The following is a 17,743-nucleotide window of genomic DNA, read 5'->3' on the forward strand; positions in this document are numbered from 1 at the left end:
GAGCCAGCGCTTCCAGGCTACCCCTGCAGTCCTCGGCAGCTGTGTGCTACTGACGTTTCTGCAGCCAGTGCTGCTGCCGCCAGAGACACTTGGAGAAATCTGAATCAGAGAGAGTCACTTCTCTGCTCCCATCTTTCAGCTCCCACCAGTGCCTCCACTGGAGTTGCTCACAGGGAGTCAGCTGGCAAGAATCTCAGGAGTGTGCTGGGGACCTGGCTCTGCTATAGGGCATAGAAAGGTGCGGAGAGGAGATACAGCAAATGAGCAGCACAATCAAATGAGTGAGCAACTGAGGCAATGGCGGTGGTTTAGTTGCTAAGTCCTGTCTGACTCTTGCGACCCCACGGAGTGTAGCCCACCAGGCTCCTCTGTCCATGGGATTCTCCCAGCAAGAATAGTGGAGTGGGTTGCCATGCCCTCTTCCAGAGGATCTTCCTAGCCCAGGGATGGAACCAGTGTCTCCCATCTCCTGCGTTGGCAGGCAGGTTCTTTACCACTAGCGCCGCCTGGGAGCCTCACTAGATTCTATTAGGTTGGTGCAAAAGGAATTGCCGTTTCAGGTCCTGGATTTTAAATTATTATAACTAGGCTCAAACTTTATTAATCAAAATAGGAACCATTACAATTAACGTAGTTTGGCCAATGAGAAATAAATTTGTTTACTCCTATAGCGAAAAAAAAATACATGCTTCGGGATTCAATGAACTCTTGGAAAGCATTTTCTACGTCCTGCTGGTTGTGGAAGCCTTTTCCCTGCAAAAAGTTGTTGAGGTGCTGGAAGAAGTGGTAGTCAGTTGGCGAGAGGTCAAGTGAATATGGCAGATGAGGTAAAACTTTGTAGCCCAATTCATTCAACCTCTGAAACGCTGGTTGTGCGACGTGCCACCAGGCGTTGTCACAAAGAATTGGGCTCTTTCTGTTGGTCAGGGCTGGCTGCAGGCCTTGCAGTTTTTGGTGCATCTCATCACTTTGCTGAGCATACTTCTCAGATGTAATGGTTTCACCAGGATTCAGAAAGCTGTAGTGGATCAGACCAGCATCAGGCCACCAAACAGTGACCATGACCCTTTTTTTGATGCAATTTTGGGTTTGGGAAGTGCTTTGGAGCTTCTTGGTCTGACCACTGAGCTGTTGCCGCTGCTTGTTGTATAAAATCATTGCACATCACAACCCAATCAAAAAATGATTCATTGTTGTGTAGAAGATGACACTTCAAACGATTTTTCTGATTCATGGTTGGCTTATGAGGCACCCGTTTATTGAGCTTTTTCACCTTTCCAATTTGCTTCAAATGCTGAACGACCATAGAATGGTCAATGCTGAATTCTTCAGCAACTTGTCATGAAGTTGTAAGACGATCAGCTTCCGAAGATTGCTCTCGGTTGATGGCCAGCCACGTCTGATGGCCAGCCACTAGGCTGCTCATCTTCAAGGATCTCATCTCCTTTGCAAAGCTTCTTGAACAACCACTGTACTGTACATTCATTAGCAGTTCCTGGGCCAAATGTGTTGCTGATGTTGTGAGTTGTCTCCGATGCTTTGTAACCCATTCTGAATGAGAATAAGAAAATTGGTCGAATTTGCTTTTTGCCTAACATCATTTCCATAGTCTAAAATACAAATAAAATACACAAGTAATAATTCATTAGCAAAAAACATAAAGCAAGAAATTTGTATTAAAATGATGTATAACGTAACCACATTTATTTAAGAATGTATTCCCATATCAGATGGCAAAGTTCAACAATGCAAAACTGCAATTACTTTTGCACCAATGCATGTTCTAACCAGTCCTTGCTATCTGGGACTTAAGAGTCACAGAGTAAGGACAGACAGCCAATGGACACTTCATTTAAAGGCACCATTACATATGTCTGACAAAGGATTTTTATCTGGGTGCACACACCAAAAAAAAAAAAAAAAAACCCTAAAAATAAATTCAAAGTGATAGGCCTCCCTAATAAATATACAGGCGCCCCCCCAAAAAAATTGAACAGCTCTTCACAAAGGAATATATTCCGTCCCTGGGATTCTCCAGGCAAGAACACTGGAGTGGGTTGCCATTTCCTCCTCCAATGCATGAAAGTGAAAAGTGAAAGTGAAGTCTCTCAGTCGTGTCCGACTCCTAGCGACCCCATGGACTGCAGCCTACCAGGCTCCTCCGTCCATGGGATTTTCCAGGCAAGAGTACTGGAGTGGGGTGCCATTGCCTTCTCCATATATTCCTGTGGTCAATAAATATTAATATAAAAATGTATTCAATTTTATTAGTCATGAAAATGCAGCCACACTTGAGACACCACAACGTACCTACCAGAACGGCTAGAAATAAAAAGACTGGCAATGCCAGGTATGGGTGAGGATGTGGGGAACTGGAACTCAGACTGTTGATGAGTCTGAGGACTTGTTGAAAAGTGGCTCGGCAGCCCCTATAGAATCTAAACATTATACTCTAGCCTAGCAATTTTTTTTTTAATTGGAATATAATTGCTTTACAATGTTATGTTAGTTTCTGCTGTACAGGGAAGTGAACCAGCCATACATATATCCCCTGGCTCTTGAGCCTCCCTCCCACCCAGCTCACTCCCACCCCCTAGGTCATCACAGAGCGCCGAGCTGAGCTCGGTCCCCACTAGCTGTCTAGTGTATACATGATAGTGTGTATATGTTAAATCCAATCTTCCAATTCTATCTTTAGATACGTAACCGAGAAAAATGAGTGTACATGTTCTCCAAAGGTAGGTATGAGAATACCTATAGGAGCCATATTTGTAGAAGTTCAGTCCTGGAAATACCCCAAATTGATATTTTTAAAAATGGATAAAAGAATGGGTAATTTGTGGCAGCTGAATTGTTCTGCCGCTCAGTCATGTCCGACTCTTTGCAACCCCAAGGACGGGTGTCCCTGTCCTTCACCATCTCCCAGAGCTTGCTCAAACTCATGTCCTTTGCGTCGGCGAAGCCATATTCAGCAATGGAAAAGAATGAGTCACTGCTCCGTGCAGCAATCTGGATGAATCTCACAGAACACTGAACAAAAGCCAGGCGTAAGAGCTCACGTCACACGATTCCACTGATTGGAAAGCTAATCTATGACGAGAGAAGGCAGATCAGCACTCTGAGGGCACTGATAGGGAGGGGCAGGAGGAATCCTGCTCATTCTACATCTCTCTGGGTGGTGTTTACACAGGTGTATATGTGCATGAAAGTCCATCAAGCTGTAAGCATAAAATTTGTGTACTTCACAATATTTAGGTCATTCCTCAAAAAATTGCTGTGGAGACACTGGGTTTCCCTGATAGCTCAGTTGATAAAGAATCCGCCTGCAATGCAGGAGACCCTGGTTCGATTCCTGGGTCAGGAAGATCCCCTGGTGAAGGGAAAGGCTATCCACTCCAGTATTCTGGCCTGGAGAATTCCATGGACTATATAGTCCATGGGGTCGCAAAGCATTGGACATGACTGAGCGACTTCCACTTCACTTCAGAAAATTACCCACCCCCAAAAGTAAGAGACAGCAAAGTTTCACATAAGTATAAATGCTAAGAAGAAACTTAAAGAAGTGTGATGAGTGGGTGGGGGACTGACTGCTCAGAGCTGAGACCTGAGTGGCCATAAGAAGGTAGCTATGTCTTGAGCTGAGAAGCTGCTTGCTGGGAGAGAGGACAGCAAGTGCAGAGGCCCTGAGGCAGGGTGGAGTTTGGTGTGTTGGAGGAACTTCGTCAAGGCCATCAGACTGAACATAAGTCCTTAGTTTGACTTTTTATTCTAAAAGTAGTGGGGAACCATGAAGGGTTTGCTGTAGGAGGGTGTACTTTCTGAGAGATTAGACGTGGGGAGTAAGTGGAAAAGACCGTTGATGCATTTTATGTGGCTGGGACATCTGGAAGGTGGGGAGCTGGAATTTAACTGAACAGGGTTGGGGAGGCAGTGGCGTCAGGTTTGTTTTGGCAATGCTAAGTTGGAGACGCTCATTAGATGCCCTTGGGGCCTTCCAGGAGGCAGAGGGTGATGGGGCCAGACCCAGGCTGGACACGGGTGTCATGAACACACTAGTGGTATTTCAAGTCCCAGATACCTGGGAGAACAGAAAGCAGGAAGAAGAGACCCAGGGCATTTAATGCCGTGGGTTTTTCTGGAGAGAGGAGAGCTGCTAGAAGGCTGGCTGCAAACAGCTTTAGGAGCATGGCTGCACCTAGCTCTGTTGAACACCCGCTCCCTGCCAGGTGTCAAGAGCCCAGATGTGAGCCGAGCCTGGCCCTGGTCGGTGCTGCCAGCCCACGGTGGCAGTCGCTCAGGCCTGGGCCTTGAGCACTAAAATTCAGATTCCTGGGCTCACCCGTGACCCACTGGGAGAAAGTGCTGGAGCCGCTGCATTTATCGGTCACCCTGGGTGTCTTTTGCACGTGGAGGTTTGAGAATCTCTTTCAGTGGCCTAGGTGCACGCGCGTGTGCGTGCGTGCATGTGTATGTGTGTGTGAGAAAGAGAGACAGAGAGAGAGAGAGAAGGAGGAGAGAGGGAAAGAACGATTTCCTCTTTCCCTCTCTGAGGGTGGGGCTGCTCCAGAGTTCAGGGAAGCAGTCAGCTCTGTGAGCTTGGCTGTGTGTGTGTGTTCATGTGTGGGGGGCGGGCACGGTGTCCCAGGAGGACAGAGTTTGCATTGATGAAAACCCTCCCCAGCCCTTTGATGCCTCGTTCCCTCTGCCCTGAAGTTGAGCAGCTCAGTCCTCGGTGCCTCCCGCCCGCTGGCCACGCTCGCCCCCCGGCCAGGATGGCGTCCTGTCTGGCCCTGCGCATGGCGCTGCTGCTCCTCTGTGGGGTCCTGGCCCCTGCGGTGCTCACAGGTAAGGCTGCTCCCTGCCACCGGCCTCCCAAGGCGAAGAAGCACCTTAAGGCTGGGATCTCTCTGAGGCCCGCCAGGCAAAGCCATTCACCGGGATGGGGGATGACCATTTGGGGTGATTCCGGGAAGGGCTCCTCCGGGACACAGGCTGGCAGCTACGCATTGGAGGCCTCTGGGAGTCGTTCGTCACAGAGACTGTGACCTCTGAAGCAGGACGGTGACTTGGGGAGCAGGGCCAGGGTCCTTAGCTGCCCAGGGGAGGTGGGGGCCACTCCAGCACCCTAAAATCGGAAGGAAGGCCTTGAGAATCTGGGTGGGAGTCGGGAGGGGCACGGGGCAAGCAGCTGATGGTCGGAGGCCCCAGATATTAGGTCCACGGAGCTCTGCCATTTACGTTTTGAAGCCCTACAAACCCTTCCCTGCTGGTTTTCTCAAATGTCCTTTGAGAAGGAAGACCCGGTACTATTTCCATTCTGGGAAAAAAATTCCAGTGGGGAGCACAGGACCAGAGACACCTCTGTAAAACCAGGAGGGTGCTGGCCCGACGCTACCACACTGAGGCTTGAAAGCGGCCGAGTCTGGGGTCTGGCGAGAAGAGTCCTGCCAGCCTCGAAGTGGCGGGTTCCTGGGGGCCCGAGCCCCAGCGTGGACACGGCTGTGGGGCCCTGCACCGGGAGGGGCTGGCCCAGGCCGGCTGCAAAGCTGGAGAGACGAGAGGCACTGGCTTCCCAGGTGGTCTCTGTCCTGGAAGAAAGCCATCTCCTGTGGCCGGGAGGGCAGGGTGTCAGGGCTCCTGTGGGGAGTCCTGGGGCTGGAGAAACCAGTGGGGGGGCCCTGGAGACCCTCTCTGCAGCGTGGGTTTTGGGGGCATCTGCGGATCTGGGCATCGTGTGGATATGTGCTGGGGAGAGCCGCAAGAGGAGGTGAGGCCTGGGGTGACTCCCGCAGCCACGCACTCGGGCACAGACCTCGGAGGAAACGGGGTGGGGGGCAGTGAGGATCCTGTGGGCCCCCCGGGCTCTCTCCAGACGCCCTAGATGCAGCTTGCAGGCTGGCTCTGCTTCTGGTTCCGTCCTCCTCGCTGTTCCTCAGGCGATCTGCGCCTCTCCCCTTCCGTGTGGCCCTGATAACCCCAGGGCCTCTGCCTCCCAGGCGGGAGAGTCTCTGTAGATCTACTGGGTGCACAGGCTCGCGGGCGGGGCCAGGCGGCTGGTGGCCCTCAGTACAGGTTGGGAGAATGTGTGGAAACGTCCCCAGCCCCTCTGCTGGGTGCAGGAGAGTCTCGCGGCAGAACCCCCTCCTTGCCTCGCCTGCCTTTGGGTGGGCGAGCCAGGGGCCTGGCGCGGTGCCCAGGGCCCTGGGGAAGTGACCCAAAGTAGGGTGGCATCTTCCGTGGCTCCTGTGGGCCCCACCCATCCCAGTGACATGGCTTCTCCAGCCCGGTGGTCAAAGCGGGTGGAGGCGAAGGTGCTGGCGCCCTGTCTGCCCCTGAGTCTGGGGCCCGTGTGGGCAGCTTCTGTCCCATTCCTGGGTGCCCACGCAGCCAAGCTCTTCCAGCCGAGGCTGCCGGCCAGAGGTGCCAGGTTGGACGGGGCGTACACAGCCTGGGTGGGTGGGTTTCCTCTGCCGCCACAGGAATGCCGGGCACAGCCTTGTGGTGGGCGGCATAGGGACCTCACCTGGCCTCACCTCCCGACTCCCCTGCACAGGTCCTACCCGGGGGCAGGCAGGCCAGCCCTACCCCAGCACCTCTGGGCTCCAGCGGGGCTGCTGCTCCTCCTGCCGTTCGGGGCGGGAGCGTGGCGGGGAGGCTCTTAGCTGCCCCACCCTGGGCTAGAGGCTCAGAGCAGGTGTGCGCCTGGCCCGACAGGCCCCTGGCCCACTTGCTCGCTGGGCTGGGGTCGGTCCCAAGCAGGGACACCGGGGTGGCCCCCATGGCTGAGACCCAGGCCTGGCCTGCCACCCTCCCTGCCGGTCGCCTGCGGCCACAGCTACTGCGGTGGAGGGAGCAAGCCAGGTTGAACGGGCGGGAGGCCAGGGCCCCAATGAAAAGGCCCTTCATGGCCACACAAAGGCCGTCTGTGAGCTCGGGCGCCTGGCCTCGGGGCCCAGTGGTCAGGGTGAGCGTTAAACAAACTTATTTACCGAAAGGCAGGGCGGCTGGGGGCAGTGGGGCTGGGGCTGGGGCAGGGAGGGGAAGCCCACAGTGCCCAGGCCTGTGGCAAGGTCACAAGGCCCCCACTTCTGGTTTCTCCGGTCATATCGGCGGAGTCAAAGGATGTGCTCACACCAGTCCTTGTCCCCCCACCGTCTTCTATCCTCACGTCGCACCTCCGCCCGCCTTCCACACCTACCCCTCTGGGTCCCAGCCTCCACACCTGCCCTCACGCCAGCCCCTCTGCCTGGCACTTCTGGCCCCACCTTCCCCCCTCCTCAGATGGGGCCTGCAGTGGGGAACCCCCCAGAGAAGTGCTCCTGTTCCCGGCTCCCCACAAGGGTAGGTTTGGGGGACAGAGCTGTCTCCCCCATCACCCCAGCAAACTGAGCTGCCACGGAGGCAAGCAGACGGGGACAGGAAAACGCCCACCCCCTCTCCCTGGCAGCTGCACCCCCTTGGTGGGAGGGCTGGGGACTTTAGTTCAGGCTGTGGTTCTGGCCCACGTGTGCCTTGGGGATGCCCACCTGGGCTGGCCGGGAGCCTGGGGCCCCGATGAGTCCGTGCAGCCCGGATCAGCCTTGCAGGGCTGGGGGGTCTCCTGTGATGGTCAGTTGTGGCAGGCGCGGAGCCCACAGAGTAGCCAGGGCCATGCTGTCCAGGCCCGAAAGGCCTGGGGTGGGGGGGCAGAGGCAGCAGCTGATGATGGCCTTGACAGCATGGTCACCAACTTGGAGGCTGGGAGAGACAGGTCGGGGAGGGCAGGCCAGCGGCTGAGTCAGTCTGCTGTGGTCCCGGGGTGATGGAGCCAGATTTGGACCCAGACCTCTGGTTTGGCTTCCCTGATGGCTCAGAGGTGAAGTGTCTGCCTGCAATGCAGAAGACCTGGGTTCAATCCCTGGGATGGGAAGATTCCCTGGAGAAAAGGAAAGGCTACCCACTCCAGTATTCTGGCCTGGAGAATTCCATGGACTGTACAGTCCATGGAGGTCACAGAGTCAGACACGACTGAGCGACTTTCACTTTCACTTTGCTCTGATTTGGCTCATAGCTCAGCTGGTAAAGAATCCGCCTGCAATACTGGAGACCCCGGTTCAATTCCTGGGTTGGGAAGATCTGCTGGAGAAGGGATAGGCTACCCACTCCAGTATTGTTGGGCTTCCCTTGTGGCTCAGCTGGTAAAGAATCTGCCTGCAATGCAGGAGACCTGGGTTTGCGAAGATCCCCTGGAGAAGGAAATGGCACCCCACTCCAGCACTCTTGCCTGGAAAACTCCATGGATGGAGAAGCCTGGTGTGCTACAGTCCATGGAGCTGCAGAGTCGGACATGACTGAACAACTTCACTTTCTTTACTTTCTCTGTTTTGGAAGCCAGTGGGGCAGCCCCTCAAGCTTCAGAGACTGGCTGGGTTTTGGAGGGTGTGTGTGTGGCAGGGTGGGTGGGGTGGTGTGTGTATTACGCCTGGGCTAGTGTGTCTGGCAGGAAGGGTCCAAGCTTTTGCAGGGGAGGGACAGACAGGGAGAGGGGCTGGGTGGGCCTCCCAAGTACCTTGCTCAGAGGGTCCCCTTCTCCCCCAGAGATGGCCCCCCAGGCTCTGGCAGAGGGCAGAGGGTGACAGCCAGCTCTTGGGAGAGAGCCCCAGCTCTCCAGGCACTGAGGGGCTTGTTACCCCTCTCCCTTGTAGAGGGCCTTGTGGAGGCTTCCCTGGGCCTGATGCCTGGCATTTGGGGGTGAGCTTTGGCTGGAGGTAGGACAGGGAGGTGCCTGGCTGCTGCTCTGTCTTGGGTGTGTGGTGAGCAAGTTGCAACCGGGGGGCCTGTCCGTTTATCTGGGAGACTCACAGTCTGTGAGCCTTAGACCCCAGGGCGTGCCCAGTGGTGGGTGGTAGATGTTCAGTCTCTCAGTCGTGTCTGACTCTTTGCGACCCCACGGACTGCAGCATGCCAGGCCTCCCTGTCCCTCCACTGTCTTCCAGAGTTTGCCCAAAGTTCATGTCCATTGAATCGGTGATGCTATCCAACCTCAGACCCAGGCCTTTCTTTCTGCTCAGCCCTGGGGAGCCCGCGGCAAGCATGACGAGGGCATGGAGCCCTCCATAGGCAGGTGGCAGACCTCAGCCCTTCCAGGCAGCGACAAGGGAGGCCTGACAGTCACAGGGAAGTCACTGAAGTGGGTTCTGGAGCAGGGTGGCCCCCAGACCCCAGCACTGCAGCTCAGCTGGGGCCCTGGAGAGAGGAGCTTCCACCCACTGGGTGCAGGGACCTTCCACCCCTGGGAGGTCTCCTCACCAGGGATGTTTCAGAAAAGGGGCCCAGGCCGGGGCAAGACCTGGGAGCATGATACTGGTCCCTGCCTGCAAGCCTCACCTCACCACTGATCCAGCCGAGGCCTGAGAGAGGCAGCCAGGGACAGGGCCTGGGGAGCTGGGGACCCCGTAAGGTTTTATCAAGAAAAGATCTTAAGTTTACAGGAAAGTTACAGGAATAATCCAATCAATTCCAGTAGACTCTTTTGGATTCACCGACCACCAACTTTTTGCCATATTTTCTCGTCTGTCTTCCCGTCTCTGTCTACTCGCTCACCTAACTGCTGAACCATCTGACAGTTAAGCTATAGACACTGTGCCCGTTTGCCCCTAAATACTTCTGAGAACAAGGGTCACACAGCAGAGTCAGTTTTCCAAATCAGGAAGTGAACAGGATGCAGTGCTCTTCCCTAAGCTGCAGCCCGGCTCACAGTTCACCAGCGGACCCCGCAGTGTGCCCTCCAGGAACTCACGCCGCGTTGCGTTGTCACAAGTCCTCAGTCTCTACTCCGCAACAGCCCCTCACTCTCTGTCTCTTGCGACCTTAATATTTTTGAAAACCTAGTTATTTGAAGACTGTCCTGGAATTTGGCTTTGGCTGTTCACTCATGATTTGCCCCAAGTGGAAACTGTTGGCAGAAGACCCCTGCAAATACCTTTGTGTCTTCCCAGAGCACCCCCTCTCCAGGAGGTGCTGAGCCTGGAAGCAGGGTGTGGGTCTGGCTTGTCTGGTGCCCAGGGCCCGGTGGTGGTGGGGGGCAAGGCTCCGGGGTGGAGGCTCCAAGAGTGAAAGGCGCCCCAGGAACTGGCAGGGAGACCAGCCAGGGCTTGTCTTGCTGCTGCTGCTGCTGCTGCTGCTGCTGCTAAGTGCTCAGTCCTGTCCGACTCTTTGGCAACCCCATAGACTGTAGCCCACCAGGCTCCTCTGTCCATGGGATTCTCCAGGCAAGAATACTGGAGTGGGTTGCCATTTCCTTCTCCAGGGGATCCTCCCAACCCAGGGATTGAACCCGGGTCTCTTGCATCTGCTGCACTGGCAAGCGGATTGTTGATCACCAGCACCAGGGCTGTACTGATTGAACCACAACTTCCAGGGAAGTTTCTGCGAAGGCACAACCTGTGACTGAGTTGTCTGAGGCTTCAGTCCCCAGGAGCACTTAACTGCCAACGCCCACCTAAGTTTACCCTTAGCCCCGTCTTCTCAGAAGCAGGGACACACAGTTCCCTGCTGGTGTCCCTGAGACGCTGTGTTGCGATGCCCATTTAGCCCATTCCAGCATCCCCGGATCACACCCAGATCACTCAGCAGCTGGGGTGGGAAGCCTGGAACCTGGTCTTGAACTTGACTGGGGGTCTGAGAAGGCTGGATGGGCCCAGGGCCGGGGTGTTGCTGTGTAGCTCCTCAGGCTAGGATTCTTGAAGGGGGAGCAAGACTGGGGAGTCTGGGGCTACAGAAGGGTGGGGGTGGGGCTGGAGTTCCCATACCACATTCTCATACTGCTCTCTGGGGCCCCTGTGTACCCTGAACCTGCCGACCTACCAGCAGAGGAAGGGTCCTGCAAAAAAAACACTGCCCAGAGGCTGCCCTGCTGATCCAGCCCCTGCCAGGGTTGGGGTGAGAGGCTCCTGGAGCTTCCCGAACAAGCTCCGCAGACACCCCTGCCCAGCCCTCTGGCCCTGTCCGATCTGGAGTGAGCAAAGCCCGGGCATCACGGTTTCTCCTCCGGCTAGAGGCTCTTGTGCTTTAAGCCTCAGACACTGGGGGGTGTGTAGACGCATGTGAGGGAGCGGGACCCCAGACCTTGGGGCTAGGGTCAGGGAGAAGCAGGCTGGCCGCAGGGGCGTGGGGGTGGGGGCTGGGCCTCTCCTTTCCACCTCCCACGACTGCTGCCCCTCACCACCCGGTGGGCAGAGTCCCTGGTCTCCGGACAGGACATTGCTTTCCTGTCCTGGCGCCCTCTCCAGGGTGAAGGCTGCCCTGTGTGGGGAGAGGACCCCTTAGAAGTGTCACTGCCCCAGGCCCACAGACCCCCAGCAGTTCAGCTGGGGTCCGCAGGCCCTGCTGGGGAGTGTCGTGTCCCCCACTGTTGTTCCCCTCCACGGTCCCTACTGCCCTTCCCTGCGAGCCCCCAGTTCTCCCAGCTTTCTCCTGAGGGTGGCCCCCGCCGCCATCAACCTGTCCCGTCCTGGGTGGGGGGCAGCCTGGCCCCAGTAGGGGGTCCAGGGCCACACGTGGGCCCCCCCACGGCCTCCGGCAAAGCACCGCGAAGCGCCCCTTCCCAGTCGTTCAAGGCGGGGACGTCTGGTCGGACCTACCGCCCGGGGGACCTACTACACCTGTCCTTGGCCTTGCAGCCGAGGGCCCGCAGGAGCCCGCGCCCACCCTGTGGAACGAGCCCGCCGAGCTGCCGTCGGGAGAAGACCCCGTGGAGAGCACCAGCCCCGCCTGGGAGCCGGCGGTCAGCGGCCCGCCGGCGCCCACCGCCACGCCGAGCCCCGAGGACAGCACCGCGCAGGAGCGCCTGGACCAGGGCGGGGGTACGGCAGGGGCGGGAGGCGGGGAAAGTGGGGCGGAGGCTGGACATTGGGGGGGTAAGGGACGGGGGGCACGGGCCGGGGGCACAGTGTGCGGGGGCGGGGGGTGGGGGGCGGGCCGGGAGGAGAGGTTGGGGGCGGGCCTCTGGCTGACATGGGGACGGGGGTGGGTGTGCGGGGACGGGGGTGCAGGTCGGAGTGCGAGGGTGGGTGAGGTGGGGGGGCGGGTGCGGGCGGGCGGGCCTCTGGCTGACCCGGCCCCCTCTCCCCGTCCTCCGCAGGCTCGCTGGGGCCCGGCGCCATCGCCGCCATCGTCATCGCCGCCCTGCTGGCCACCTGCGTGGTGTTGGCGCTCGTGGTGGTCGCGCTGAGAAAGTTTTCCGCCTCCTGAAGCGAATAAAGGGGCCGCGGTGCGGCTCGGCGGCACCCCAGGTGCGCGCCCCCCGAGTCTCCTTGTTCGTGTGTCGGCGAGCGGGGTGGGGGTTGCGGGGGTGTCGCCGTGCTCGCGGGGCGCGTGCGGGAGCGCACATGCGCCGGGTCCCCCGCGGGCGTGCAGGTGCGTGCAGGGGTCGTCGGGGTGCGGGAGAGGGCGTGCGGCGCGCTCCGGCCAGAGTCCGGCGGCGGCGGCCCCTGATCGTCCCCACCCCGGACTGCCCGCCGCCTGCCTCCCACCGACCCCTCCGCGGGCCCGGGAGCGCTGCGAGGGAGTGCGGACCGGCGGGAGGCCCCCAAGGCTGGAGAGGGCAAAGGCCAGCCCCGTGCCCACCGCCCTGCTTCTCGCGGCCTCGCTGAGTCCCAGCGGGGTCCGCGTGACTCACGGGCGTTCCCGGCTTCCAATAAGATGATTGGTTTTGTTGGTGGGGGGCATCTTCAGACTCTGGCAGCTGGGTCTCTTGTCTGTGGGGTCTCAGCCCCAGGCCCGCACCCTCCGGACCCCTGGGGACCCCTCGACCCCCAGGAGCGAATGAGACACGCGGTGAAGCCTGGGTGTTGTGAGCCCCTGTCCCCGCTCCCCAACGCAAGCCCCAGACGGCCTCCCTCGCCTGGCCGGGTCGAGCTCCAGGGGACAGTGGCCGAGCTTCTGGCACAGCAGGCAACCCCACGCGGGACGGCTGTTTGTTAGGAAACAAAAAGGGCTTTCAAGCTCGACCCTCCTCATTTCAGCCCTGAAATCTTGGGGGCTGGACCAGAGGCAACACCCAGTCTCCCAGCTTGGCCCTGGCACTGGCTCCCTGGACAGGCCCTCCGCCTCCCATACCTCCCAGGAAGCCTACCCTTTGTGATTTAGAGAGGGATTTGAAATAGTGGCTTACCTGCTCTGGATGCAGCAGGAAAGAAGCTAGAACGGAGTCTTGGAGTGAGGACCCTAAGGCCTGGGGTAGGGGGGCTGTCTGCAAACCCCAGGGATGGTTTAACACTGGGGCCACAAGAGGATTCTTCTGAGTGAGCACTGGAGAGAGGAGCTAGCCTTCTTCCCTTATTATTTTCACCATTATTTCTAGCAACCACCTTGGCCTCGTTGGTTTGTCTGAGTCCCTGACCACACTTGTTCAGGCCAGTTTTCTCCACCTGGATACTCAGATGACCGGTACCCATTCACACTCCCCAAGACACGTCATGGCTTCAAAGTTTCGGTCTATAAAAGACTGTTGCAGTGCTGACCGGTTTTCATGAAACTGTGTACAAATTATTTCATGTAACCTCCAGTAGACAAAGCCTCGTTAGAGCAGATGACACAAGTCACTATGCTGTCTCCCAGCTCCAAAAACAAAAGCTGGATAAAGACTAGGACCAACAACCCCCCACCCCCACCCAAGAGCAGCATGGGGCTCAGAAATGGACCCTCTCCCCTTTCCCCAACTCCTGGGAAACTCAGGTGCAGGTAGGCCCCCTCCCTGCCCCGCCCCGCCCCCACTGGGGTTGCAGCAAGGAGGCACCAAGAGCATCAGCCCCTCACTGGGATCCGGGGGTCCCTCCCCAATTGTACCAGCATGTTGCACGGGTCTGAATCTTTCAGGGATTCATCCAGTTCTCAAAGGGTCTGAGGGCCCAAAAACCCCAATCATGTTGTGATTTCTGGGAAGATGCTCCATTTAAATCCTGGGCTTCTGATCAGTGTCCTGATAAGGAGGGCATGGCCTCTGGCAGGGTTGGTTTCCAGGCCCTCCCCCCGTTCTCAGACCTGGGGTGGGGGGGGGGAGGGAAGGGGCGTGGCTCCGAAGACCCACTGCAACCTCCAGGTAACTGGCTACCGCCTCTGAAGATAGGAAGAAGTGCCCTGGACCAGTGGCTGGCTGGATTGGAAGCTGAAGTCTCAAGCCTGGTGGTCGGATCCCCTGTGGGACCACAACGCCCCCCATACCTCTGTCCCACAGTGGTCTTCCAACCCTGCCTCCCCCATCGCCTCAGACAGCTTATTCTGTTTGTGGAGTCCCTCACAAGTGGAGGTCCAGATCCACTTCCATCCTGAGGCTCCATCCTGGCTGCTTCCTCCTCCACGGGAAGCCTCCTCAGCTGTCTCCTGGGACAGGCCGCCTCCACGGGAAGAGGGCTCTTCTGTTCCTGCCCAGACCCAAACTGCATTCCCGTGTGCACCAGGGAAATAAAAAAAGACCTTCCTCTCCTTAATTTTATACATGATGCTTCTTTTAATGCAGCCAAAAATGATATTTGCTTTTCTCGGAACCATAACCCGTACAGGATGCAGTGGCCAAGTCATTCCTTTGTGACACCAGGGCTCCTGAAGGGGCAGGTAACAAGTTATATCCAGCTGGTCAGGGAGCCAAAGGTGGCGTGGGCCCTCAGCCAAGCTCTGGCAGGCCTGTCGTGAGGCAGAGGCCAGCCGTGCAGCCAGAGGCGGGTGGAGGCTCGGGGGCAGAGGCGGACAGAGGCAGATAGTCTCCTGGTCCTCTGAATGGAGACCAAGGGCCGCTCATCAAGCGCATCAGGCCAGGGTGGTCCACGTGTGCGCCTGGCCGAGTCTTAACAGCTTCCGGGGGGAGAGGACACGTGCAGGGAGTCATGACACCTTCACCTTCACACTTGCCCTGGGCCCCGGGGCGCCCCAGGGTCTGGGGCCTCTCAGTACCAGGGGCGGGCCCTGGAGCCTGCCCATTGTCTGCCTTCCAAGAGACAGAAGAAGAGGGTGGTATAATACTGTTTAAAGTACACTTTCTCATCTACAAATGCAGCAGAGGGATGTGGGCACCCTCTCTCCAGTGGGTGAGCGAGGGGCCAGGACACATGAGCATGAACCACGTGGCAAGGAGGGGTTCGGGCGACTCTGGCAAAGACCACCCCACCCAGGTCAGGTCACACCCAGCTGCCTGGGGAGGCGGGGCCTTCCCCCAGAGCCCCTCCACTGTCCGCTGGGGTCTGCCTGCCAGGCCTCGTTCCTGCCTACATCCCTCCACCAGGCAGGGGGTGGGGGGTGTGTGTGTGGAGGGGTGCGGTCAGGGGTCATTGCCGATTCCGGCTGCCCAGCTTCCTGCGGTCCTTATTCTGGCTGCGCTGAGGGTCGTCCATCTTGTGGACACGGAAACACTCCTTGAGGTTCTGGGACCGGATCTTGGGGTTCAAGATCTCCTCGGTCATATTGCTGGGGAACCAGCCTCGCTCCTGGTCATGCAGACGCTCGCCAAAGATCCAGCCTGGGAGGGAGGGGAGACAGCAGGTCACAAGCTGTCTCCAAGTGGCCTGGGCTGGGCCTCCCTCTGGTGAGTGGGGAGCAAGCAGAAGGGAGACTCGGGAGTCCAGCCAGCTTTCCCAGGGGTCCCCTGCCCTCACACTCCCTGATGGAAATGCTCAGACCGGGTGTATCCCCCAGAAGCTGGGGAGAGGGGTGCAGCCCTCCTGGGGGGCACGGTGCCCGTGCACAGGGAGGTGGAGGAACCTGCGGCATCCTGTGCCATCGCGGGTCCCATGCGTATTGACTCCAGGACCCATTCCCAAGCCCTCAACAATCTCAGACTGCCCCACCTGTGGCCAGGAGACCCCAAGGGCCACCCCCAAAAGCGAGAGGCATCGAGGGGCTGGTGGGATGGCAGCTGGCTCAGGACGCCACCGTCACCCTCTTGTTGGGCAGCCCTTCCCTGAGCCTCAGACTCCTGAGAGCTGGGTGGTCAGCTGACGGTGGCCAGGTCACGAACCAGCCAAGTGCCCTGACTCTCTGCTCCACCCACCCCCGCATCACGGTGTCCTGGTGGCAGGGGGGCGGGGGATGGGGTGCTGTGGCCCAAATTGCAAGCCCTGCCGGCAGGTCCTTGGGCAAGGCTGAGGCCTGGGGTCGGTGGGGCTGGGGCATGTCTTCTGCAGGCCACTAGGAGGGGTGTCAGGCTGTTTATATTCTGGGGATGGGGGGAGAGGGCAGGAACCACAGCTCGCCCAGCACTGGGTGAGCCCCTAGGATTTGTGGTGGTGGCCATGGTCTTCCCCAGAGGTCACCAGCCTGCGACCTTCCAGCCAGGACCTCAAAAAAAGGGGAGGAACTGGGGTGGGGAGACATGCTGTGTGCACTTTGGGGATTTAGATTAGGAAAAACTGATGTAGAAATAAGGGGTCTGTTTTCCAGGAGGGGGGAGCCAACCTCTGGCACTGGTGTCAACAGCAGGAGTGGGCAGGAGCCCCAGGGGGCGGCTTCCTGGCCCACATGGGACCACAGGCCTGGTGTTCACAGGCTCATCTGGAAGCTTGCTGCAAATACAGGCCTGGGTCGGGGTGTTCCTGGTCTTCATCCCTCCCACCATAATGGGGAGGCTGATGCCAGGGCCGGACGAGGGGAAAGGGACCACTGGGCACTGGGTGGGCACAGGGAGCCCCGCGGGCAGAGGCGCCAGCCCCGGGCCTCACCGTCCTCTGTCTTGTCCAGGATGTTGAGGATGTCGGCCAGCTCCAGCGTCAGCTCATCCGGCTGCTGGGCCACGTACGGGTGCACACACTGGACCTGGGGGCAGTCTGAAGGGAGGAAGGGGTGGCCCGTCCTCATCACGTGGCACCCGCCCTGGCTGGGCACCCGCAGAACCCGGCCCCCCAGCAGTTAGCAGGGACACGCCCCCCCACCCCCATCCCCACCCCCTCCCCCCCACCCCCCCCCCCCCCCCACCCCCACCCAACCCCGTCCAGGAGACAGGGCGGACCAAGCAGCCGCTGGAAAAGGGCTCATTGGAGGGAGGGGTGGGCGTGGCTCTAAAGAAAAGGACGTCAAAATAGCCGGGAATTCTGAACAAGTCATAGCTGGTGCAGGGATGAACAGGCGGCCAGTGCGGGCGGGGGAGGGGCCGGGGGCGGGGGGAGGGGGAGGGCTCTTATTTAGACTTTGAAGGAGGCTCCTTGGTCCTGGGCTGGGTCCTGGGAGCGGCCTGGGGACGTTCAGGACTCGGTGAGCATGGTCAGGATGGCGCTTGAGCCCTTTCCTATTTTGGAACGTTTTCAGACGATCAGCCGCCCCAGAGAACACTGGCGTTTGCCTCCTGGGCCCAGATCCCTTCCGGTTTCCTTGCGGCACCTGTCACTTAAGACCTGCTGACTTTTATGTCTTCATTAACCGTGGAAACGTTTGCAAAGCTCAGGCACACCGTGTCCTCCTCCATGGGGTACCGAGCTTGCATCAGGGTGCGAAGGACCTCTGGGCAGTCGAAGCAGCGTTCCAGAGGCCTCAAAGGCCCTTTAGGTGGAGTGCAGAGGCCCCTGTCTGAGGCTGACCTGCAGAGTCCTCCCTAACCATCACCTGTCCCACCCAGTGGGTACCCCCTCCCCAGTGGGCCGCTTACCGAGCAGCCGGGATGTGAAGGAAACGAACTTGGTTCTTCGGTTGGGGGCCAGCGAAGTCATCCAGCGCTTCATCTCGCTCCTGGGTCAGGAAGAGGGCAGATGCCGCCAACACAGAGCGTCAGCGCCCACCCGAG

At 58.6% G+C, this 17,743-nt stretch overlaps 2 protein-coding genes across 6 annotated transcripts in view; one reads left to right on the forward strand and one right to left on the reverse strand.

The window, feature by feature from the left end:
* The first annotated feature begins 4,480 nt into the window (after positions 1-4,480).
* On the forward strand, positions 4,481-12,287 carry SNORC (secondary ossification center associated regulator of chondrocyte maturation). The gene is made up of 3 exons (XM_025289153.3): positions 4,481-4,845; positions 11,661-11,843; positions 12,122-12,287. Exons 1-3 carry the CDS (start codon positions 4,617-4,619, stop codon positions 12,229-12,231), a joined length of 522 nt encoding a protein of 173 aa, XP_025144938.3. The 5' UTR covers positions 4,481-4,616; the 3' UTR covers positions 12,232-12,287.
* A 2,177-nt stretch (positions 12,288-14,464) lies between these two features.
* Positions 14,465-17,743, reverse strand: part of NGEF (neuronal guanine nucleotide exchange factor) — a 128,035-nt gene continuing 124,756 nt past the window's right edge. For 3 of the 5 annotated variants that reach the window (XM_044945290.2, XM_044945291.2, XM_025289154.3), the window contains 3 exons: positions 17,609-17,688; positions 16,689-16,793; positions 14,465-15,490 (listed from right to left, as the gene is read on the reverse strand). In XM_044945290.2, the coding sequence (XP_044801225.1) occupies positions 15,300-15,490; positions 16,689-16,793; positions 17,609-17,688 (376 nt within the window). In that variant the 3' untranslated portion in view covers positions 14,465-15,299. Of the gene's footprint in view, positions 15,491-16,688; positions 17,503-17,608; positions 17,689-17,743 lie in introns of all 5 variants that reach the window. The other 2 variants (XR_006552008.2, XR_006552009.2) reach the window with 2 other exon arrangements.

Source organism: Bubalus bubalis, chromosome 6, assembly GCF_019923935.1.
Source record: "Bubalus bubalis isolate 160015118507 breed Murrah chromosome 6, NDDB_SH_1, whole genome shotgun sequence".
In the NCBI taxonomy this organism is placed as follows: domain Eukaryota; kingdom Metazoa; phylum Chordata; class Mammalia; order Artiodactyla; family Bovidae; genus Bubalus; species Bubalus bubalis.

What these genes read in the sequence shown, in the direction of transcription:
- SNORC (XM_025289153.3), top strand. Translation starts at nt 4,617, where the DNA reads ATGTGTGGGGGGCGGGCACGGTGTCCCAGGAGGACAGAGTTTGCATTG. An exon ending in GGCCCCTGCGGTGCTCACAG is followed by an intron (nt 4,846 to 11,660) that starts GTAAGGCTGCTC and finishes TTGGCCTTGCAG; the next exon opens with CCGAGGGCCCGCAGGAGCCC. An exon ending in GCGCCTGGACCAGGGCGGGG is followed by an intron (nt 11,844 to 12,121) that starts GTACGGCAGGGG and finishes CGTCCTCCGCAG; the next exon opens with GCTCGCTGGGGCCCGGCGCC.